The 24,891-nt window shown below is 40.3% G+C and overlaps 2 protein-coding genes across 3 annotated transcripts in view; one reads left to right on the forward strand and one right to left on the reverse strand.

Moving 5' to 3' along the window:
* MRPL36 (mitochondrial ribosomal protein L36) overlaps positions 1–113 on the reverse strand; it is a 10,232-nt gene extending 10,119 nt beyond the window's left edge. For both annotated transcript variants that reach the window (XR_006019596.1, XM_042048679.1), the window contains exon 1: positions 14–113. The gene's annotated coding sequence lies outside the window, so the exon portion shown is untranslated. The remainder of the gene's footprint in view (positions 1–13) is intronic.
* A 14-nt stretch (positions 114–127) lies between these two features.
* Positions 128–7,574, forward strand: NDUFS6 (NADH:ubiquinone oxidoreductase subunit S6). Its single transcript, XM_042048678.1, has 4 exons — positions 128–307; positions 1,556–1,609; positions 5,464–5,586; positions 7,428–7,574. Exons 1-4 carry the CDS (start codon positions 161–163, stop codon positions 7,491–7,493), a joined length of 390 nt encoding a protein of 129 aa, XP_041904612.1. The 5' UTR covers positions 128–160; the 3' UTR covers positions 7,494–7,574.
* Positions 7,575–24,891: the final 17,317 nt, after the last annotated feature.

Below are 24,891 nucleotides of genomic sequence, written 5' to 3' on the forward strand. Positions count from 1 at the left end.
GCCGCCCACTCACCTCACCCCTCACCGCCCGCGGCCTCACGGAAGGCGCCGGTCCCCGCCCGCGGCCACGTGTCCGCCCCGCCGCCGGAAGCGCGCGCAGGGACCGGGGCGGGGCGAGGGCCGTGCCCGCCTGACCGGGAGTCACGTGGGCAGCGCGAAGATGGCGGCGCCCGCCGCGACCTTCCGCTGGCTCCTGCCGCGGAGCCGCCCGCTGCTCTCCCGCCCGGGGCTGGCTGCCGCCGCCGCCGCCCGGCCCTACGGTGTGCGGGCCTCCGACACCGGCGAGCTGGTGACGCACACGGGGCAGGTGAGCGCGCGGGGCCCGGTGCTGCCGCCCCTCCGCTGCCCGGGGAGGGCGGCGGACGCGTCCCGCCGGTGCCTGCAGGGAAATCGCGCCGGGGCCGCGAGCAGCGCGCTGGTGTGGTGTGATGTGATGTAACGGGGAGGCTTTGGTTGGACATCAGCAGGAATTTCTTCACAGAAAGGGTGGTTAGGCATTGGAATGTGGTGGAGTCGCCATCCCTGGAGGTGTTTAGGAAATGGCTGGATATGGCGCTTAGTGCCATGGTCCACTTGACACGGTGGGCGTTCGGTCACTGGCTGGATTTGATGATCTCAGAGGTCTTTCCCAACCTCATTTATTCTGTGAGTCTGCGTTCAGTGCGCACAGTGAAAATTCATGCTCCTGGATGATCCGTACGCAGGAGGTACGCGCGGTTTCGGAAGAAAACAAAAAAATCCCTGTTAATCAGGTTCAGGGTCCTTGGCCATTTCTGAGCTTTCTGCTCCGAATCCGGCTTGTGACCCAGCCGAAGAGTTGACAGGCGGAGGCACCCTTGTGTCAGTGCCTTGTAACTCCACGGTGCCTCTTTTGCAATGGAGAAGCTGAGCATGAGAGCGAGGGAGGCTCGTGTGGTGCCTTGAAGAGATGTGAGAGAGGATGGCTGGTGGAGGTAACCTGGGAAAGCTCGCACTGTGGTTATTTACCTGAATAGAAATAAATACAAAACCTGAATTTCCCACCTGACAGGTATCAGTGTGAGATCAAGGAATAGCATTTTAAGTAACAGCCACCTGTCCCAGCGCCGGAAACGAGAGAGAGCTTGGAGGGGGAGTTTGCCTATTCTTAAATGTGGATCACAGAGGTGATCACAACTTTAAGTGGCTTAGAGAATTGTCCATATTCAAACTGGCCAGCTGATAGGTTCTGTCAGTTCCCAGAGGAAACTGTAAGCACCCCTTAGCAAGGACGTCCCTTCCGGGACTACGCTTGCTAACCTATGACAACGTCTATGTTCACCTCTGCAATCAGAGCTAAGGTTTCTGTTTACTGGCTTTCATGCCACCCCCCACACCACCAGTTTCTTTTTCTTTTCTGCTTTCCAACGTGGAATTTATTTTCTTGTGTGAGGGAAATGAAAGCTACTTCTGTATACTACATGCTTGTAAGGTGGTAATGTTTGAAACTAAGTAAACAGTTCAAGCTATCTATTTTCTAAGTCTATGTTTATAGTTGCTGCTCTTTAAATAAGATCAAGTTTATTTTACACTCTAGGTATATGACGAGAAGGATTACAGAAGAGTTAGATTTGTTGGACGACAAAAGGAGGTAACTCATTCTACTTTTTCTCATGGGGGAGGGGATAGTTTGTGGTTTTTTTTTTTTCTTTGTACCTGATAGAAGTGTTTTCAATCTCATTGTCATTAAAAAAACCCCAACAACCAAGAAAATAACTAAACCCAAACCCTACAACCAAAACCGATCAACCAACCAACCAAAACCGAAAAACCCCTACCAAATCCAAACTGCTTTGGATTGTGGGTTTCAGTGGGGCTTTTTTTGTCACTACAGTGAAAATTTTTTTAAGGCAGTTTATAGTAGCTTTTGTCTACTTCCCTGCTTTTGATAGACTTGGAAAACTCAACTTGCTCTACATCTGTTAAGTGCTTGCATTTGTTGTTATAGTTGTAGGCATTTGAGCATAACTTGAAATAGTTTTTGTTTCAAGCATGTGTTTTAATAAATTTTTAGTATGTTTTTAGTGCATTAACATTGAGAAAAATTACATAATTAAATACTCTGCTGAATTGTTAATTTGTTTATATATCTGTTTACATATGTGTTTTGAAGCTTAATTTGCTTCTGTGTCATTAAAATTCCGATCTTTACCAAACTGAATTTTTAATGAGCCTGAGAAGCATTTGCTGCAAGTGGTGTAACAAATAAAAGTAAAACGTAGAGCATTCTGAAATAATGAAGCCTCAAATGCAAAGTCTAGTAATGCCAGCATCATCCAAGTGCAGTGCTGTGAAGGTGGCCCTGTTGCTGCTGCTTAAAATTTCACATATCCACTCTCTTGGTAAGTCTTTTAGCACTGAGGTTTTCTGTAATGATCAAGCAGCACAGCTCCATGAGGGATCTGCTGGTCTTTGGGATAGAAAGAGAACTGTGTCAGCTAAATTGTATTCCTCAATGCCTGAGCCTTTGAATAGTGCCTTAATGATGTAAATGTTTATGTGTAGCAGAGACATTAAATATAAGGTGTGGTAGATTTTTAATGTAGTTGCATATAATTATTCTCTTCCTAAATTAACCTGAACTAATTACACTGATTTCCGAGTTTTCATGTTGAGTTTACCTCACTGTGTGACGGGTACAATTTAACTCACGCTGTGTGACAAAAATGGGGATTCTACACATGAAATAATTAAATGAAAATGTCACTTAAAATGCTGAATTAGCTTACTTCAGGGAGGATAGTTGGCAAAGTAGGTCTCTCCCAAGTGTACTGCCTGCATCTCTGCTACTTCTGTAACTTCGTAGGAAATGCTCCTTAAGCCTAATTCTCCAGGGGGCAGTGGTCACTCCAATGTGCTTTGCCATCAGGTAATTTCAGACTCCATGTGGCGTGGAACACCCAGGGTTTTCAGTTCAGCCCACTTCTTCCTTCTCTAGCAAAAGCCAAGCTCTAAGTCTGCTGAGCATGGTTTAACGCTAAGTTTTAATGGTGAAATTGGGACAAAATTTACATGTTAAATACTTTGAAAGATGTGTGTCTATTAATAGGATCTCTCTCTAGGGGCTTTGCCATTATGTGACAGTGTGTTTCAGCTGCCAATATTAGGGTTGACAGCTGTGTCTGTAGTCTGAATGTTGCCTTGTTTCTGAAGCAAAAGCTCTCCTGGTGACTGTTCTTTCTCAGTCACATCTTCCCTTTGCCTTCAGTGTGGTCCAGGTGGTTGAGTCCTGCTTGGGATCAGCCCAGTCCAGCCATGGCAGCTTTCCTGTCTGGGGATGCAACTTCTGGACTCCCCCAGTCAGGGTGTCTGGGCCTGCGTGCTTCACTTGGCCAGGGACATGGCCTAGAGCATGTGCTTATTGTCCCCTCGCTTCTGCCAGCCTAGTTGTTAGTGAAATCCATGTGTTTTAGCTAAAATCATTGTTCTCTGTGGAGAACCGTGGGTTAGTGCTCTCTGGCAAGGGCCTAAAGCAAGAAGCTGTGAGAAAACTGAGCATGACAACTGCTAAACTGCATCTGCCACAGTCCAAACAGGTCATCCTGCCCTTCTGTAATCCCTGAGGTAGAGCAGGACCTATTTCAACACTGCCATTCCCTCTTCAGCTCTACCCTTTCATTGGGCTGGTGCAGCAGCTGAAGATGTGAGGAGGACTCGCCTCAGTGCCTTCCCTGTAGATCTTTGGACCTGGATCAAATCCAAGTTTGGTTTTATCTGTTTGGTGTCCCAGACCATGTACTGGCACAGGCGGATAGGTGGGAAGAGGAAGAAACGAAATTGTCAAACTGGCACTGTGGCAGGAAAAAAATAGCTCATTGATTTATGCTTGGAGCAAGACACATCTGGATGTGCTGAGGGAATCAGCCCCTTCATGCTAAGTACTGCTGTGCTTTAGTTGAAGGGGTATGTTGTAACTGCAGCCACTTGGTTTTTTTGTTTCTTTTGTTTTTTATGGCATTTTTTTCCAGTGAATTCCTAGACTGTCTCTTGTTTGGTAGGCTGAACCACAGACAGGTCTTAGGTATACAGTGGATGGGAAGTTTTTGCTTCCCTCTCTTCACGTAAGTACCTTTTGTGGTAAGAAATGTTGAGATGAGTGGAGTTCTTGCTTCTAATCTTGAAGCAAAGGTGTATCAAGATTTTATCTCCCTCCTCCTGTAGCACGAAATGAAGGATGCACAATTTTGAGCATTATTAGAAGCAGCAGTAAAAGTCCTTGCTCTTTGGCAGAAATTACATGACTTGTGGATGCAGGCCCCAGACAGTGAGGTTTTTGATGTTGCCAATTTCTTCCAATACCGAAACCTAATTTTTTGTTAACTTTTTTTAGCTATCCTCTTTTGTTAAGGACAAATTCTTAGTTGGCAAATCTGAATTTTCTATTACTGTACCAAAAAACGCAGATTTTGGGGAGACTTAATGAGAGAGGCTTTGTGAAAGATGCTAAGGTGTTATGTAGCAGGATTATATAAAAACACCACTGTAGTTCCTAGGGATTTATGTAATGGGTGTGTGGCTGTCTTTTTCCCAAGAATCTCGTCTTTATTCAAATACCAGCATGTTTATGAACCTTAAGCATAGAGAGCAGTAGATAGTGCCTCCTTTGGGTGTGCATAGTATTTGATACTTGTGTGTGTAACGTGGCCTTTGAAAAAGGTGGCCCCTCCTGGAGTACTTTCCCCTGAATTGTAGCAGTAGTTGTCTGCTCAGTGCAGACTTGGAGAGTATTGGGGTGCTGTAGGTCCAGCTGAGGGACAACCTGCTGTGTCACCAGCCTGTCCAGACGTGGATATGTTTTCTTGGCCATGCAGGTGTGCTCTAGGAAGAAGTCCTGCTTGTCAGTGATGTGCATATTCAGAAAGTGTGCATGATGGATTTACAGAGTGGAGTAGTAGCATTTAGAGGTTTTTCGGTTTTTTCTGTGCTGAACAATTTGTCTTTCTGACTGTTGTTATGCACCACATTCATGTTTTCATGAGATTCCTGTGCAGTGATAGAAAAAGGTATATGGCTAGAGGCTCTAAATTACCAGCAGTTGTTTTATCTCATGCCTGACCTTACTTGTCTCACTATTATTTTTGAGTTTATCAGCACAGATTCTTCTGCAATTTTATCATGTAGTCACTAAAGCAGAATGCAGTGTTGGTTAAATATCTTCTGTTCTTGTCTACTTGTTCCTGCTCACCTCGCTGCTGAATCTGCTGAAACCTGAGCACTGATGTGGCCTGTGTTTCAGGGGAAAGTGGTTAGTTTTGCAGAGTTTAGTGTATAGTTCATTGATCTGTCTTATAGCAGAGCCTAAGAGTTGGTGGAGGAGTTGGGAAGAAACCTAAGCAGGAACTTCACAAAATGGCTGTAGTAGAACTGCCTCGGGAGGCAGCAAATAGCAGTTGCTTTCTGTTTGAGTGGGAATGGTATCTGAAAGCTTCCCTCTTTTTCTTACAGGTGAACAAGAATTTTGCAATTGATTTGATAGCAGAGCAGCCTGTGAGTCAAGTTGAAAGCAGAGTGATATCCTGCGATGGTGGTGGTGGAGCTTTGGGACATCCTAAAGTATACATAAACTTGGTAATGTCATTATTCTGCATATAGCATGTTTTGCCTGTACATTCTTTTTTTGTAAGATAATCTAGTTTTTGGAATGTTAGTTTAACAAAATAAAAGGAGTAACCACCTGAGGTGCTCATTTGATTTGGTGCCTGATATAAATCAGAAGAATTAGAGGGCTTCCATTTGAATTTACAGAAATTCCTTTTTGAAATTTTGGTTTGTTTAGTAGGACAGTATTTTTTAAAAAGAAATCAGGTGAAGTAGTAAGAGCAACCACTGAGAGCAAAAATTAACATCCTTGCTCCTTGCTGCATTTTGGAACTCTTACTCTAATTATTTAAGTGCCACCATGTAGTTTGACCATACATTTGCAGTATTCTTAGGAATATGCAGTTTATTTTCAATCTTGCAAGTTCCAGGGGAAAAAAGGAGGCAAACCAAAAAAACCAACCCCTCTTTCAGTTTGTGGGAATCTTGGTAGTTCTGAAGACTGAATATTTCAGTCATGGCCAGAGAATGAAGAATAAATGTTGTCTTACCCTCCTATTGACATTACTGATAATTTCCAGTGTATTCTTGTTCTCGAGAGTAAAAATATTGAAGCTACTGTCCTATAACCTTAGTTGATCCAGCTGTTGCTTAGGTACTGTTCTCAGGTAGACCCTGATTGCAGATGCTTAAAGTCTTTGCTTGCTCTCCAAAACTTTGACATTCCCTAATGCCTGAAAGAATGGTGGGGAAGAGCTGGTGTCCTCTCGTGTCAGTGTTGTTGTGACTTCTAACTAGAATCATAAGCATTTCTATTTTGAACACAGTAAGAACTTTGTAGTAATTCATTTTACATTATTCAAGGTCAAATGTTTTGTGACACTTAGGAAGGACATCAGCCTTAACTTCTGCAGCACACTCCTGATCTTTATGATGATTTGTTTCACTTGTGCTAAGCTCTTGAAGAATGCTTTATATTTTGTGGATTTTGAGACCTTTTTTGTGTTTACAATCAAATTACAATTTGTCTGTGATTTAGTTATTGAAAAGTAAAGTCTGCAAACCAAACGGTATTAGATTAGCTACTTTTCCTTACTCCTAACAACTGAAATCCAGGCTTTTGGGAATGGAGGGGAGTTTGGATTTTTCAATTCTAATCCTTTTTTAAGGGGAACCATGAGTTTAACTTTGTTTCATGACTGGAAGTAGTTCTGTTGCTAAATAACAGAAGATCCCTGAGTATTTAACTGTATTGTGTTTTGTCATGTTAGGAAAGACTTCAATGACAGCTTCAAGTCAGTCACTCTTCAAAATTCTAAAAAAATACATGTATCTTTTTGAGAAAATAATGAAATTTTATACAGCAGTAATTGCTCCTTTTCTAGAAAGCACTTTCTTTCAGCATTTCTCATGGATTCCTACTGAAATTTTCTCCTTCCTACAACTAACTCTGTTACTGACTGAAATTCCTGTCTAGGAAGTGCCAAATCCTATTCTGTATTAAAATAATTGTGAAATGATCTTTTCAGAACATTGGAACAGATATGACTGAACTGGCTTAAGATGTCCAGTTTGGTAAAGGATCTTGTATTACTGAAGAGATATCACTTGGTTTGACTTTTAACTTATATTGGTGAAATTAGGCCTGGTAGTTGAAAGTCTGGCAAAAGGCAAGCTGCATAGGATACAGAAATAAAGCATGAACCTCATACCATCATCTTTGCTTCCAGTGTTTCAAATAAGATTAAACTCTGTACTTTGGCTATATATATCGGTTTTAAGATGGCACAAATAAATAAGAGAAAAATTGTAATTTCTTAAAAGTTTTTTAAAGTGAAACTAGCAGCTGTTGTATTTTTATCTTTTTGCAGGACAAAGAGACAAAGACTGGAACATGTGGCTACTGTGGACTTCAGTTTAAACAGAAACATCACTGAAAGATTATCCCTGTGTGCTTGCAGATTTCTGTTCAGGTGTTAACGTTCAACTATAAATAAAAAATACATTTAGAAAGCCAAGATTTGTCTTTATCTTAACTATGGAAGGTCCACTGTATATTTTTAAAACCCAGCTTGTCAGGTGTTTGAGAGCTGAATGGTATTACAATATCTGCTTTGTACTTAATTTAGTTTTCATGTTTGGCAGACTTCTTGCAGGCTTGGTAGTGGTGTTTGCCTGCAGACAGGTTTAGTTTGTACTGGGTAGATATGTATTCTTTTCAACACTGAATGGGCTGTAACTGTTTACTGGGTGATTAATTATCCTAGGTCTTTGTCTTTTGTCACTATGTGACACTCTTAATTGGTTCATGGCCCAGTATCTATAGCTAGGTTCACAAATGGAAGTGCAAAGATATTACGATACTCAGCATTACAACACTCGCTCCTGGAAGCAAGATTGTCAGCCCTGAATTAAGCAGCTGCTCTTGCTACTTGTTTAAAAGAAACCACCAGTGCCTGGAATGGTAATCAGTGTGAGCTGGAGAACTACCTGAGCTGGCACGTGTGAAAAGTGAGGACATAACCATTTGCCCTTCATTTTGGGGGGGTGAGAGTGTATCTGGTTCTTGGGATTCACACCCTTGAAACCTCTGTAGGAACTGGGACTTGTCAGACAAAGTAGGCATTGCTCCATTACAGGTGGTAGCTTTTGCTCCTTTAATACAGGAAACTTGACATTGTGAGCATCCACCTAGGCTGTGTGAGGCAAGTTGAGGGACATATTTACCTACTTGCTTAATTTCACTTAGGTAGCATTCTGTCATGTGAGCATGACTTTCAAACAGGGCCTCTGTCTGCAGCAGAAGGGTCTGAGTTTGGTTTGGTCTTTGCTCCACAAAGCATTTCAGTCTGTTGTTAGTAAATTACTTTTTTTTTTTAAATGCTGGTGATGGAACATGGTCCCAGGGAGTAATTGCTGCTTGTCTAAAGTTTAACAGGGTAGGATTCTAAACCTGCTGTTTAAGTAGTTAAGATTGATGTGGTTGTATCAAGCTGAACCAAATCATGTGGGCATAAAGCTGCTTAACTTGCTTGTGTCAATTTATAGACGAAATTGTACCAACTCAGACTTAAAGCAAGGTCTGAATGGTTCTCTCTGTAGAAGTCACGTGTTTAGAGGCCATACTGCATGTGAGTAATTGCATGGACACCCCTCCTCTTTTTTCATTCACTCCAGCTGTAAAAGCTTCTCTGTCTCTCTGTCTCTTCCCCTTTTTCCTCCTTCCCTCACTTTTTCTCCTTTTCATTACTGCTGGTTTCAGTGATCATCTGGCCTTCAATTTATTCCTTGTAATGACCTAGATTTAGGAAGTACTAGTTAGAGTTATGTGTTGTTGTGCATTGTAGGTTACTGAGTACTGACTTTCAATAAGGGCAGGGTCTGTTATGAAGGTTGTAATTTTGTAATGTTAGTGCAGCAGCCAAGTTAATATGTTGTGTTTTGAGTAGCACCTGAGCACATACAAAGATGCCAGCAGATACTTCCATGAAAGTCAGTAATTTGCAATCTGACCTTATGCAAAGTATCTGTCAACTGAGCATAAATGGGATGTTATGAACAGTCTTCTTGTAAGTCTCATGCTTGAGCTAGCAGTGTCTGTCTTGAAGCATAAATCTGGTTGCATTTTAGTCTGGCTCTCTACCAGTTCGTAGGGTGTCTTGGCTGGCAGAATTCTCTCATGGTGCAATCATCTCTGCAAAGAGACCTGAAACAAATAATTGTATGCGGTCCCCTTCCTTGGACCTTTGATGTTCCAATGAATAATATATCTGCTTGGATCACTGCTGCTCATAATAAATTAACAATGTTTAAATTGGCATGGCATCTGCTGAGGACCCAGACAAATTCCATCCCACTGGTTTGAACTATGGAATGCTGTTCTTGGATGTTCTCCCTGAAGTACTTGTGCTGTGAAGCTGGTGACACCAGTGAAACAAAGGCCTCTACTTCGCTCCAGTGATCTCCATAGGGAGACTTCAGACTTTGCTTCTTATCGTTTCCTGTGTGCTAGGCTCGTGTAACTGCTTGGGAATGACTGTTTGTGTGAAGTCTTGCACTTTGAACTATGCCATCCACATACCTGTGGGAAGGCCCCCTTGATTTGCAGGAAAAAGAAGTGGGGAAAAGCAAGAACTTTTACTTTGCTGGTTGCCTCAAGCAGATGCATGTGGAAATGGATCTGTGAGGATACACTAAAAGTATCTAAAGTAAGGGTACCCTTATTTTGATGCTGATACATCAGTATCAAAGTAAGGGTAGAGTAAACCAGGTAAGTACCAAAGCAACTTTACAGTTCTGAGGCCGCAAATTCAGACTCTAAAGCAGTATGAATTAAAACTTTCAGACTTAAGTTGTATCAGTCACTGTTTTGTTCTTCATAGATAATTCATTCCAGGCTGGAACTACAGTGTCTGATTAGCAGAGTACAAACCACAGTTTATACTCTGTCACTATGGAAATGTGAAGTACTAACACATGATAATGGTCACAACTTTATCTTGCCTTTACCTAGTAAAACCAGATAGGCTTTTTCCCCTTTATTGCTGCGTACATTAAGGTTGGTGAAAACCATGATGTATTTAAACTTCCAAAATAGGTAAGGACCATCCATCCTTTTCCCTACATTACTTGGTAGCTCTCTGTCCTCTAATTAAAAATTAACTAAAGTGTATTTACAAGGCAAGTTCTGTTTACAAGAGCACAAACCAGTACTATGACTATGGCACAATATGCAAAAGCACTTTTTCTAAATTTTTTCAGTCGTATGGCATCTGCTTGTGCTCTGGAAGTTGCTCTTGTAAAAGGCTTCTCCAAATCAACAAATAGTATCCCTAAATTTCTTCTTCTCTGACCTGCCATTAATATTTACTCTTTTTATTTAAGGGTCTTGCAAGTATCAGACAAAATACAGCATGCTGTAATAGCAGTAAAAATGTTTGCTTTTGTAATATCCACATTGTTGGCAGTGTTTGCTGTGTTCCTTGCTAGTGGTATACATTGTTTTGAGAGACAATACTTGTTAGTTTAGAGCAAGTACTAAATTAGGCCACATGGATTAAAGACTTACCTCCATATTCAGTGGGCAGCTAGTAGAGCTGTAAAGTTAAGTAATATGTACATTGTAAGTGGTTGAAGGAAAAGGAAAACAGGACACTGATAGTAAGCATAACTAAGGCCAATATGGAGCACTGAATTACTTTAGAATCAAGCAGATGTATTGGTCTAATGTGAGAAGGATGTGGTGTAATTGTGACGTGATGTAAAAAGATTGGCAAATTAAAAGATGTATGTATTATATTATGTAATTGTATAATAGGAAGTCAATGCAATAATTTCCAGTAATAGGCACTCAAGGGGTTGCTCTTTAGTACTGGCTAAATTTAGCCATTTTTAAATTGGCATGCTCAGATAATGAGTTTCAACAGGGCTGTCCAATGAGCATCCTGGATCATTAATGCTGATTTTTTTATAAGCTTTGAAATGGTGGAGAAAGAGCACAAAAATGGCTAACGTGCCAGCATTCAAAGGGGGTAAAAGGCATGACCTGGATAATTACATGTCTGTCAGCTTGACATCACTTCTGGGCAAAATAATAAGGGACCTAATTAATAATGAATTAAAGAAGTGTTGTATAATTAGTGCCAATCAACATGAGTTATAGGAAAGCTAGACCATGTCAAGTTAGCATGATATATTTTTGATGAAATTAGAAAAAGTGGTTGATAAAGCTAAAAGTGTTACTGTAATATCCTCTGATTTCTTTGAAGATTAGAGTTAGTAGTCCATATTTTGATTCAGAAATGAAACTCATGTAATCAACCAGCAACATTTCATGGATTTTACGTGTGTTAAAGGGTAGATAATTCTTAGGTGAGAAGCTGTCAGTGTAAAATGAGACTCCTTGCTGAAAGGATGCATTCTTCCTGGACTCCTCATGGCATCCTTTCTCAGTTCCATGGCACTTTGCTTCTTAGGAGTGTCCTAAAAAACCATGTAATAGCTACTGATGGTTTGCTGGGGATTGAAAGGTTGAAGCATTGTTAAATAAGGGAGAGGATTCAGCAGTGATTCTGTTCGCTGCCACTTACGCTGCCAAGGCTGGCACAGAGCTGAATGTGTTTCAATGGAATGAATGGTACAGGAAAAATGTAATGCTGTCTGTATTTATTGTAAAAAATGTATTTCTGGGAAGTGATAATTGTAACAGCCTGATTTGCAATTTATCCTGTGTGAGTAGCAGCCCTAGTAACTTCAGGTTACAGGAAACACTGACTACTGCGTTTGACTGGGGGAGTTTGTTGTTCATCAAACGCTATGAATTTCCAGTCCAATTCTGTGTCTTAAATAACGTCAATGAACTTTGAAGGAATAAATAGAGATGTGTTCAGCAGGCACAGCTTTCTGAATTTTACATGAGTCAGTTTGTCACTTGAATACTGAGTATCTCCAGTTTGAAATCTGTGATTCATTAATATGGCTAAATTAAGGAAAGTTCAGAGAAAGCCTTGGCACTAATTAAAAGAGTAGAAAATATATAGTGTAGTGAAAGATCTAACAAGCTTTGTCTTTGCATTGCCTTATAAATGAGGTTTAGGGGATGACTTGATCAAGGGTCTACCAGTACAAATGCAGGGAACAAAACCTTGATAATGGGATCTTTAGTCTGACTAAAAACAATGAGCTCTAGTGGCTGGAAGCTATAGACAAGCAGATTCAGATGAGGGGAAAGGAGGCTTCACGGTGTGGGACTTACCAAGCATTGCAGTAAATTCTGAAGCATTCTTGACTCTATTTTTAAGGTTGGTATTTTCTAAAATGTGTATTAATTGGAACAAGACTGGAATCTGAAAACCATTATGGACTGTGTTCCAAAGGTAATTATATCCTTGCAGTGGTCCATTCTTAATCTTTGAAATGAAATATGTATAAGGCCAGAGATAGTGGTTCCATTGAACAGTGGTGCTGTTAAAAATGCCTTCCAGACCGTGTTCTGAATAAGATTCAGAAAGGACTTGAACTTCTGTTTTCCCACAAAAAATATTCTAGTGGTCTGAGTGATGGGGACTTGAACTTTACTGTTGCAAAATAATATTTGGCTTTGTAGCAATGTGGAAAAAGACCAAACCTCAAATCCTGATATTAATCATGATGAAGAATTGTCATCATCTGCTCAGTGTCTAACAAAGCCAGACAAACTAAAATAAAGTCAGTGCTTCAGGACATGGACAATTAGAGGACTTCAGATCTGTTCTCACCTTCTCATTTAAGAGAACATATGTGAAATCTGCCTACCTTTTGTGATGAAAATGTAAAAGGATTGTTTCCATTCAAACTGAAGTCCCAGATTCCAAAGGTTATTGTAATTTTATTTTTGTCAGTATTGCTTTTGTGGTGCTCTCAATGCTATACCAGATTCTGGATTGAAGAGACTTGTACTTTTCTAAGCTTTGCTTACCCACTTGAATGCCGCTCTTGATTCCAGTGGCTTCTCACATTTTCCATGGCTTTGATGAAGTAGCTAGCATTCAGCATCTCCTGTATTGGATAGTAGCATCTTCCTCAAGAATAGCCATGGAATAAACTGTTTGCTGATTAATCATGAAATATCTGTTTTTTATGCCAACTAGCATAAATTAGACATCAGATTCAGATGTTTTGAGAAGCCTGAGACAATGTTAGGGAAACTTGTACTTATCGGTAAAACATATGTCTTTACTAATGCTAAGAACAATTGAATGGATTTTTAAAGTGTATTAAAAAAACAAACAAAAAAATCCCAACACTTCCTCTCCCCTCTCCCTCCCTAAAAAAAAAAACCCAAACCACCCCAAACAATAATCTTTGATAGTGGTTACAAGAAAGAGATACAAAGCCCAGGAATTTTCAAAAGAGAGAAAATATTTGACTCATTATGCCCAATGGGTTGGAAAAGAGCTGGTACTTATATTAAACAATGGTGAAATATGTTCTGTTCCAATGATAAGTGGAAAGGATGTTAGGCATATACTCCCAGTAAAAACCTTTAGACCTGCAGGACTGGATAACTTTGAAAATAGTTGTCTGAAGAGCTTTCACTGTTCCCTCCATTAACAGATCTAACCTCTCAGAATAGAGGTGAGCATTCAGAAGATGGCAGGAAATACATTTAGTGCAGCAATATTTAAAGATGCTGTTGATGACAGTATCTTGCTGCTCATTTTGGCTGTTTCCTGCTCCGTTAAAAGAGTATTAGCATCTGTTACTTTACCTCCATGAAGGTTTTTATACACTGTGTCCTGCAACTTGTTTTCTTTTGCTAAGTCGCACAGAACAAGTTTGGGGGTTTTTTTGTGACTGAACACTGGGCAATTTTTCAACACATTTTACTAGCTACAACACATATTACTAGCTACAGTGAATATAATAACTTAGAATTAAGAACATTGCTGCTGCATGGAGAAATAAAATAGCAGGGAGGGAATCCCCTTTTTATTTAAGGGAATGCGTTCACCTTTTTGGATAGCACAGTGTTGGAAACTTATGCAGACTTGGTTGTCTGCCGTGCCCTTTAGATCCTTACTCGTTGTGGCTCCTGTGCTACAGATTTGTTCTGGATGCTTGTTCTGATCCTGACTGTGTGACCTTGCACTTGAGTGTATGAAATTTCATTGGGCTTGGATGTACTCAGCTGAGTGGTTCAAATCACTTTGTAGGCAGTTCTACCCCTGTCTTTTACATTCCTCTGCACATATTTGCATAACCAGACATGGGTTTGTATTTCTTTCTAATTCTGGGTAACAATTTTGCGTGGTGTCAGGCCTTGCCTAATGAGAAACATCCTTGTTTGACAAGAATTTCGTCATTTGGAACAATTTTTTGTAATCTACCACCTACCTATTTCTAATTTCATCCGATAGCAGAAATATAACAATAGTGTAAAACTTTTCCTAAAGCACTCAAACATTTATGGGCCTTACATCTTACAATATGGATTTCCCCTAGTGTGCTATCTTCTATAAATTCTGAAAAATCTAGGTAGAACATTTTCTGCATTCCCTATGTTTTACAGGTTTTAATCTTTTGTTTCAGTTCTTTTGGTATGATTGTATGCATCAATAGCTTATGTAGTTATTCGTGACTATGATCTGCTATTCCCTCTTAAAGCAGGTGCTTTCCTGGAGTTGCTAACTGACTGAAAAGCGATGAAAATTTCAGAACAACAGTGATTTTTTGTCTGTGATTTTTTTTTTCTTTGCAAATATTGGGATGAATATGTTGTGTTCGTGATGGAGGAATACCCAAACCAGGAATTATTTACTTATTCAATTAATGAAGAGTGAAACCCTTCATTTTCTCGCTTGTGATTAAGATTTTCAATTCTCAAGTTCTGTCTGAATACTTGAAAAATATGTTTCAAAACAGGAGCATTTGGAGGAAAATAAGCCCCATTCCAATAAGAATTTTTTTCGACTTCTCATGTGTATTTTAAGGGGGTTTTATCAACAGTTCTAGTAATATTTCTGCTTATTACTTAATGAACAAAAAAACTAGTGGGTTAGCACTGTTCTCTTTGTTTGGTGAAGTTGATCACTTCCACATTTGAAGTTGCTGTTATGAGCTCTGTAACTCTGTACTGCTGTTGGAACAGCAAAAAAATTCTTGGAAATGAAGTGTGTGAATCGAGAAACCTGGTCTGTTGTGCTGTACCCATTTGAGTCAGAGAGGAATAAGCATGCCAGACTTGCTGTATTGGAATTACTTGTGCTTCATCTAAGGTCAGAATTATGAATAACCTGACTTCTGATGACCTGTGTGGTCATAATCTATGACCTGTTTTCCTTCCATAAAGGATACAGAGCTTCATAGTCCATGAAGCATCAAGCTCAAATTCTTGTGTTGCTCAAGCAGATTATCTTACTGCCAATGACACTTCCTTGGCAGGTGGCTTCTTGGTGTTTTGGGGAACTTCCATTTCATTCACCTATTTTTCATTTTTATATAAATCCTCCTTTTTAATTTTCACATAACCTGAGAAAAGTGCATTTGGAAGCTGAAAAGAAGCTGATATTATAAAATTGTTGTGATCTGAATACTGGTCTTTTTCTACATTCCTGTGTTTCACAGAGTACCTCTGCTTACTTGCCTCTGTTTGGACCATTCCATACAATTACATGTATGCAGGTAATATGTCATGGTTTACCTTTCACCTCTCAAATATGTAATAACTGGGGCTAGGCTGCTGCCTGGGAGCTCGTGATGAGTGCCTGTAAGGATGAATTCTCTCAAAAATTCACTGAACTCCTTAAGCAATTTCATGCTAAATTTGGAATCTGTGTCCGCAGTCAAGGGAAAATGGTGTGGGAATACATGCTCTGTAGAATATTTTGGTCTAAAGCTTTCATGGGTTTTGGTGTTGACAGACTAGTTAAGATTCTGTTTATCTGGAGCTCTGAAGAAGTGACCTTTCCTATGAACTGTATTTGTGGAGATAGGAAAAAAACCCATAATTTGTAGGTAATGCCCATTTTATTTCATTTTACCCTCTATTGTCCATAGAGTATTCTGCTCTCCAGACTGTCTGGTTTGGTGGAGGGGATTTTTCTGATTCATGAATCATCTAAAACAATGTAAGGAAGCATGAACTAGGGTCTTAATCCGTTTTGCATCTAGCTGAGTCTTACAAACTCTTAAGCTAGCATCTGCTTTTTTCCTGTCTGCATGTTTTTTTCTGAGTGCGTGAATTTCTGCTGAGTTGATTAGTTGATGGCAAAATGTTAGGAGAAAAGGGACATGGCTACTTTCCTACAGTAAGAGCACTCTGGTATATAGGATGTGCTCAGTAATACAAGGGGCTTGCAGTGCAAACTTTCAAATAATGAGCACAGGCATCAGAGCTTTGGTTAAAAGAAGTATGGAATAAAATTCCTTTCTTCCTTTCCTTTATGACTACTTGATACAATTTAAAAGTTAGAGCTGGAGTGTATGCAACAAACCCAAACTCTTCAGTATGAGAAATAAGCTCAGATTATTTCCTTTTTATCCATACTTTTTTACTTTCTGTACAGTCCTCACCGAGTTGTATTCATTGCATGAGGATTTCACTAAACGGATCTTTAAAATATTTTTGCAAATATATGGATAGCATTCCATGGTGGTAAATCTTAAGTTAGTTACAAAGCAAACATGACGCAGCACTTCCTTCACTATGAAGGTGAGAGAACAGAGCCTTGTGTCATTTGAGTAAAAATATTCATGTGTGTATTATTGGAAAATTAGTTGGAAAAATTTGGGGGAAAAAAAGAAACCCACGATGATTTAATACTTCTTTTTGATGGCTTACCAGTGAAGCCAAGGAAAGTCACACTGTCAGCTCATCACTCTGAACCCCATGGTACTATCTGAAGTGCTTCATGTATCATTCATTACAGCAGGTAGAGGGACAGTGAAATGTGGTTCACTTTAGCAGGAAACTCCTTTAGGACTGTTTGGTTAAGTGACTTAATGGCTTATTCTTAATGTTCTTTTCTTTTATCTTGAGACCTTATAACTCAAAATGACCGAAAATAATTCAAATTCTTCTTGGCAGCAGGTCACCTGTGAAATATTTTCTGTCCAACTTTGTTACTTTTGAATACAAAATGCCAAGAAAAACATGTGTGCGTGTCTGGGTATATGAAAAACTTACACATATATACATCTTATATGTACATCTATGGCTCCTTTTCATCTTCTGTATACTTATGTGGGCATTTACAATGGCAACAAAGAAAAAGTGTTTCAAATCAGATAATCTGTACCTCATTATAATCTGCTCCCTTTTAAAAGCACTTAAGTTTTGACATGAGCCACTGATAAGTGACATAAAGGCAGAAACAAAGGTGAATTAGAAGCAGTGGGACTTAATGGGAGAGGGAAAGATGTAGTGAAGAGATGAGAGCTAGTGAGCATTTGGGGAGAAGAGGGGAATTCAGAAGCAGAAAACTTTGGTCTAAATTTTTTTTCTGATTTCTCTTTTTGTAATGTGGAAAATATCTATCTATGTTACACAGAGGAATTTTTGGAAATCATTAAATCCAGGTACAAATAGAAGAACTTGGAAACTATTTAAAAATAAAATGCCTCAGAACTTTCTAGAAGGATAATTGCATTCATTCTCCATACATATTTTAAATTTCATTATCAGAAGAGGAAAAAATGGACAGTCAAAATGAACATTTTATGTAGGTAGAATTTGCCCAGAAAAAAAATCCTTTTTTAGGTATACTGCGATTTTGTGCAGATATAGAAAAAATGACAAGTTCAAAGGTAGTGGTGTCTTGGGCTGTGATCAGAGAAATCACAGTTAACAGTCCCTCTCTGTAAGATTCTGATATAAGTAGAACAAAACAGATTAAATACAAATCCGACAGAAGGGAGTGAATCCAGTGACTCCAAGCAACATATATATAAAGAGACAATAGCAAGTATCTCCTTTCCAACTTATGTTTTATAATTAGCTGATCAAAATGGAATTTATTTATTAGCATTTTGTGATCTATTCAGCTGTGAATAGGAGAGATATCTGGCAGCTGCTAGAAGCAGAGCAGGAGGTACTGCAGCACTTTTCAACCCTGACCCAGAGCCTGACTGTAAGACTGCTGCTCTCCTCTTGTACTCCTCTTCCTTAAGGCGCAAACCATCCTCACAAGTACTAAAGGAAGCCTCCTATTCACATTTTAAAAACCTGACCATCTAAAAAGAGAGGCAGTTTTGGTTTGAAGCTGGTTTTCTTGGACCCTATGCATTTCTAACCTTCTGCTTAAAAGAGATGGTGTATTAACTAATTTCTTTTGATAATAAAAGCTTGGACAGAAAGTCTTAATTGTGAATCTACAGATGACTCAAAACATGCTTTTAACTTTACGATTTTTTTCAGTACAGCTATAGAGCTGCTTGTTGTTGCCTTTGACTTTCATTGTTAACCAAATCTTGCTTTGTGTCTTATCTTTCTGGCATTCTGATGCTCTCTTGACATCTTGCTTTATATTAATTTTCCATGATGTGTCTCTAACATCACTTCCTGTGTAAATCCTTTCACAAGACAGATTGTTTACTGAAGATTTCTGTAATTGGTGTACCAGTACCAAAAGCTCCTACTGAGAACTTCATGCAGTGTAGCCATTTCTGCTCAGGTGTAAAATATTTTTTTGAAAACTACTTCCAGTGTTTTATTATCCTCAAAGCATCTTTAAACCAATATTTGTTCTAATCTTGCATTATAACTGCCCCCGTTTAAGTTTACTTGGTTTAAGTGAAATAAAACAGAAAGTATTGTTGCGGCCTCTTCCACATATGCACATCCAAAGATGTACCTTCTGAACAGACCATGGGAGCAAGTAGATGCAGGTACCAGTTTGTGGCACTGTAGTGGTGTAGAATTTTAAAGTGGGGGAGAATTATTTTGTTATTTCCAGGAAAACTGTTTGACAGGTGCTTTCATTTTCTTGGCAGGCAGTACCTCAGTTACTGTCAGGGCACTTCTGCCCCCCCCAACATCTCCCCAGTATCAAATAATGGCACACAGAAACACTGATCTGTACTTCTTAATCTTGGTTACATAAAGCATAAGGCTTGCTAAAGAATTTAAGTATTGGGTGTGAAAAGTCATAACAGTTCAAGCTGTTCACTCATCATTCTTCTCCAGCACTGTGGTCTCTTGTGGATGTCAACCCCTCTCCTTTTGCACTGCCGATTGAAACTACTGAAACAGGCAGGGTGCCTGGAACCTGATCTTCCTGAGCATTTTGCATGGCCTTAAACAAAACAAAAAGCCAAACCCAAAGCACAAACCTCACAGTTTTCCCTTCTTCTGTTCTTTTCACAGAAGTAACCCCGACCAGTAGTAGAAGTTGAAGCTGTGAAACTATTTAGGTGCTGTGTAGGGATGCCAGTGCCCCTCATCCCACAATCATGACTTATTCTTTGGTTTTTTAACATGGATTTAAGATCATTATCTTGTAACTAGTATTTTTTTTATTTAAAGTTCTAGGTCCTCTTGTTATTTCTATATGGTTCCTTGAAATTTGCTAAGACCAAAGAGTCTTCAAAGTCTTGCAGTAGTGAGTTCCTCAATACACACACATTTTATGGGGAAAAAATGTATTTTTTTGGGGGGTTGTGTTTTCCATTTTTATATTTCTTGACTGCCTTGTCGTAATCGGTCCTGATGGACATTCTGTATATGTCTTACAATGCAAAGGAGAGTCAATAAACACCCTGTATTTTAGGATATCTATTTCTTGATATTTTAAAGGGGGCTTTTAATTATTTCTCTGAAAATTACATGTTGCTATTGTGTATGTGAAGTGCAGGTTTGGATATTTTTCATGTGGAAATGCCTTGGGTTGTAGAAGTGCCATTTTAATTGTCCTGGAAATTTTCAGTCCTTTAAAGTGGCAAGATTCCCCTTTAATTTGCCCTTCTTAGGCATATCCAGTCTGTCAAAATCTGATGAACATCTGAAGAAACCAGGCTGTGCTACTGCCAAGGGAGTAACAGCTGCTGCTACAGCAGCCAAAGCTGCAACTGCAGTGGCTACCTCTGTGCTGAAAATGCTGACCTGTCACTGTAGTAGAGCTTGGAGTAGTGGCTTCTGCTGCTACAGTTCTACAGAGTATTGTCAAGGTTTAGTGGTGGGTTTTTTTTAAGGTTCAAGCAAAAAAATAAATTTTAAGACTTTTTTTTTTTTTTTTAAGAATGATATTAGAAGAGTGTTTCTGTTGTAATTTTCTGAAGCACTCAGAATCTAGAACTGAGCCTTCAATCATCTGCATGCACTTCCTGTCTTTTCTGCACCTGCATTTGGATTCTGACTTGCATGGTCATATGCAATTTTTCCCACATTGATCTTGCCTTATTTAGACTGCAGAGTAGAAACACCCAAGGATGGAAAGCTGGTTTTGTGAGCAGCAGTGGAACTGCTCTTTTGAGCATTTCACTTTTCAGTAACAGCCTCGTGATGTAGTCACTTGCATGTAGGTTGATGTGGTCCATTCTTATTCATCTCTTTGCTATTTTAGTGATTTCAGTCATGGAATCATAGAATGGCTTGGATTAAAAGGGATCTTTAAAGATCATCCAGCTCCAATCCTCCATCAAAGGTTAGGGAGATCTCCCACTAGACCAGCCACATCCAACGTGGCCTTGAACACTTCTAGGTATGGGGAATTCCCAGCTTCTGTGGGCAACCTGTTCCAGTGTCAAACCAATGTAATTGTAAAAAGTTTCTTACTTATATCTAATCTAAACCTACTTTCTTTCAATTTGTAACCATTTGCGCTTGTCTTTCACTACAGGCTCTGGTAAAAACAGCCTCTCTATTCCTCTTCCTTAAAAGCCCCCTTACAGTATTCCAAGGCCATGATAAGGTCTCTCCAGATCATTCTCTTTTTCATGCTGAACACTCCAACTCTCTCAGTCTGTCTTCTCAGGACAGGTGTTCCAGCCCATTAGTCATTTTCCTGACCCTCTTCTGGACCTGCTCCAAGAGGCTCCTTGTACTGGGGACCCCAGAAGTGGATGCAGTGCTCTGGATGGGCCTTCACAAGAGTGGAGCAGAGGGGAGAACCACCTCCCTGCTGGCCACACTTCTTTTTGTGCAGTTCAAGGTGCAAGAGCACGTTGCTGGCTCATAGAAAGTTCTATATCCACCAGCGTCCCTAAGTCCTTCCCTTCAGCTCTGCTTGCAGTCCGTTCATCACTCAGCCTGTACTGCTACTGGTGACTGCAGCAACACAAGTGCAAGACTGCACATGGCCTTGTTTAACCTCATGAGGTTGTGACCTACTTCTCAAGCCTGTCAAAATCCCTCTGGATTGCATACTTTTCCTATGCAACCAGGTTTATTTTTAAAAACTGCTAGTCAGATCTCTTAACAGATTAATGTGTTTGGAAACAAGAATTTCCTAGGGTTCCATGGATTTTCTGATGAAAATTTTACTCCATTTTAGAAACTATTATCAACTTACTGATGTTACAGTCTAAGAAACACTGCCAAACCACAAAGGTGGGCTTGGAAATGGGAAGTTTTCAGAAAGAGCCTCCTCCTCAAAGAGAGAGTCCAGAAGGAGACATGGGAGTGCAGAAGTTGCCAAAGTGATGGAGAAAAGAGGATTGAAAGCATTTTTTTTCCTTTTGTTGTTTATTGTCCAGTGGTGAAGGGGCAGAGGCTTGGCCACTGATAGAGAGGCAGACATACACTCCAGAAGGATGGGGGAGAGAATCAAAAGACTAAAAGTGAGAAAACTCGTGGGTTGAGATAAAGAGAGTTTAATAGAGCAAAAGCTGTGCGCTCCAGCAAAGCAAAACAAGGCATTCATTCACTATTTCCCATGGGCAGGCAGGTGTTCAGCCATCCCCAGGAGAGCAGGGCCTCATCACGTCACAGTGACTTGAAAAGGCAAAACATCATTGCTCCAAATCTCCCTCATTCCTCCTTCTTCCCCCCACTGTATGTGTGGAGCTTGCCACCATATGCTGTGGGATATCCCTTTGGTTAGTTGGGGTTAGCTATGTCCCAGCTCTGTCCCCTCCCAACTCCCTGTGCACCCCCAGCCTCCTCGCCCGTGTGGCAGTGTGAGAAACACAAAATTCCTTGACCCTGGGCAAGCACTGCTCAGCAGTAATGAAACCATCTCTGTGTTACCAGTGCTGTTTTCAGCAGAAATCCAGAACAGAGCCCCATACTAGCTCCTGGGAAGAAAATGGACTCTATCCCAGCCAAAAACAAACACAGCATCTTTTAAAGGAAGTCCAGGTAGTTCCTTCAGTACAGGCCTCTGGATTGATGAGTTTGTTGTGTGGTCTTCTTGTGTACTAATAACTGTCTAGGGGATGAGGAAAAAGTTATGTTTATAAGAGATCGATTTTCATGGCAGGATACATCAGGAATCTGTAACTGCATTCAGTGGATGCATGCAACATCCAGAAAAGAAGATAAAAACTCTTGTGAAAAACAATATGATACAAAATTATTGGGGATAGTAACGATTCAGAGTCACAGAAGAATTTCAAGGTACATATTAACTGAATTGTAAAATGGTTTAGAAATTCAGTATTGGTAAATATAAAGTAACGCAGGCAAAGGAAGAATATATGCAAGGAAGAGCTTGGCAGATAGCTGTTTAAAATTTGATTATGTGCTTAGTGATGCTAAGTAGGTAAATCTAAAAAGGATTAATGAAGGACTAGGAAGGCAAACTGAAATATCATTATGACCCCATATACAATGGATGCACTTGTCTCTGGAATACTGACAATAATTATTGTTACTGCACATTCCCCTCTGAAAAAAAGATGTAATAAAACTGGGGAAAGTAAAGACATAATGTAAGAACTGCCTGGATAGGACATACCAAAGACCTAGTACCCTGTTTCTCACAGCTGGGAATAGTGGGTGCTGAAGAGAGAATGTAGGCTACATGCAATGATACTTCACTCGCATAGCTCAGGAAATTCCTGGTGTCATATCTTTGTAATTAGTAGCACTGAACAGATTTTCTTTTTCCCTCCCTGTGTTCAGTTCAGTTTTGAACCTATATAAACTTAAACTGTCTGCAGAACCCTGTACCAAGGCATCTCACAGCAGCAATGATCAGAGGTGCAGAAGTTCAGCATGAAGCAAAAGTACACAGACTGTGACTCTTTGGCCTGGATGAAAGATGACTGAGAGAGAACATGATACAGGGCTACAGAAGAAGACAATCAACTGGTCCTTATGGAAGGTAACTGAAAACAAAGGGATTGGAGCAAATCTAAAAAGCCTGAAGCACATAAGCACCAGTGAAATCCCCCTGGCAGTGCCTGGCACACTGTAATCATCCAAGGTGGCAACAGGCACTGTTCATTGTTGCTTTGCCAGGAAACATGAGCCAGGACATACACTGACCTGTTGGACTGCATCACAAAAGAAAGGGGTGCAAGTTCTTTATGAGTCTGGTTTTAACCCTAGACCAAAACCAGTTTCTCCAAATGTGCTTTAGGATTGAGAAGAAAATGACTGACTTTTTCAGTGGAATAACGTGGCTGGTAGACGGAGTCCTGGTGTTGTTGGTGAAGGCTCAGACTCTGTGACACCAATTTCCAACCAGGATATTGGCTGTAATGGCAATGTAACTTTAATGGCAGGACAACAGGTAGCAGAGAGTGAAGGTGGTACAGCCCAGTGGGAGATGAGTATCCTGGGGCAGATGGGTAGTAGGCTTTACAGATTTCCCATGTACTTAAAGGGTCATAGGTGACTGAACAACTGGATTCCTGTTCTCCATCATGTCTAGCAGGGTTCCTTCAGTACCAGGGAAAAAAAGTTATATATCTCTGTCACTTGGAGAGTGTTGCCACGACCAAAGGTCTTATCTCTAACTCCCATGTGTACATTTTCAAATGGGATAATCTGGCAACCAGGAGACCACAGATTTAGGGTAAGGATGGTTAGAGACCCTGTCATTTCTAGATGATCTGTTGAGAGATGTCACTGCAAATATGGGCTCTGCCAGGTAGCAACTTGTCGCACATGATGCACACCATAGGAACTGATGCCCCTGTGGTCACAGAGAGACCAAGAAGAAATAGATCCATGGCCAGTATCAGGGCTGGGTGGAGCTGGGTTGATGTGTTTGGTCTTATATCCACAACTTATGTCCCTGTTTTCCCATTACTCTATTTTGCTGGGTGAGGGGGCTGGAGGAAGTACAACGATGAAGTCAAGAGCAGGTCTTCACTCGTCCAGATTTTTTCTCTAAACTGTCTGTGGTGGTGGTGGTGGTGATACTGATAGCTCCCGTAGGGGGAACGCAGTCAAAGTGCATTTGTTTGCTGGGGAGGTGAAAAGCACATTTAGGTGGGATCTGCTGTGTGCTACAAGAGAAAAAGCAAAAGGAAACTGCTAAAGTGGGGAGAAAAGGCATATGGGTTAAAAGCTGTGGAGTGTACGGCATTCGTGCTAGAGAAGGAAGATAGATACAGCAGAAACTGAGGAAGAGGGAGGGAGAATGAAGGAGAAATGTCAAAGTTACCAATGTCTGTAAAATTCTAGGGGGCTTGGGCTCCCAGTGAGAGGTAGAGGGACAGCAGTAGGGACATTCTCATGTCCTTTTAAGAATTTCTTGGGGCAAATATAGTATTGGTATATGTAAAGGTTTGGAAAGGCTTTTCCTGTGTGGCCAAGTGATAGAAAGCTGTAGCTTTATACTAAGAACAAATAAAATTTCATTCAAATTTCGTGTTTCATAAAGTGTTTAGAAAGGGGACAGATTTTGTCCATGCAGTATAGAGTACAGCTTTCAAGCAGGAATCTGAATTAATGAAGTTGGCATTAAT

The sequence above is a fragment of the Corvus kubaryi genome, unplaced genomic scaffold (assembly GCF_017639235.1).
Source record: "Corvus kubaryi isolate FWS band 111438036 unplaced genomic scaffold, C.kubaryi_AGA036_p1.0 68, whole genome shotgun sequence".
Taxonomy (NCBI): domain Eukaryota; kingdom Metazoa; phylum Chordata; class Aves; order Passeriformes; family Corvidae; genus Corvus; species Corvus kubaryi.

Bases quoted from the DNA above. Each gene is read 5' to 3' on its own strand.
- NDUFS6 (XM_042048678.1), top strand. From the start codon at position 161: ATGGCGGCGCCCGCCGCGACCTTCCGCTGGCTCCTGCCGCGGAGCCGC. The intron at 308-1,555 runs GTGAGCGCGCGG...TTTACACTCTAG, and splicing joins TGGTGACGCACACGGGGCAG to GTATATGACGAGAAGGATTA. The intron at 5,587-7,427 runs GTAATGTCATTA...ATCTTTTTGCAG, and splicing joins CTAAAGTATACATAAACTTG to GACAAAGAGACAAAGACTGG.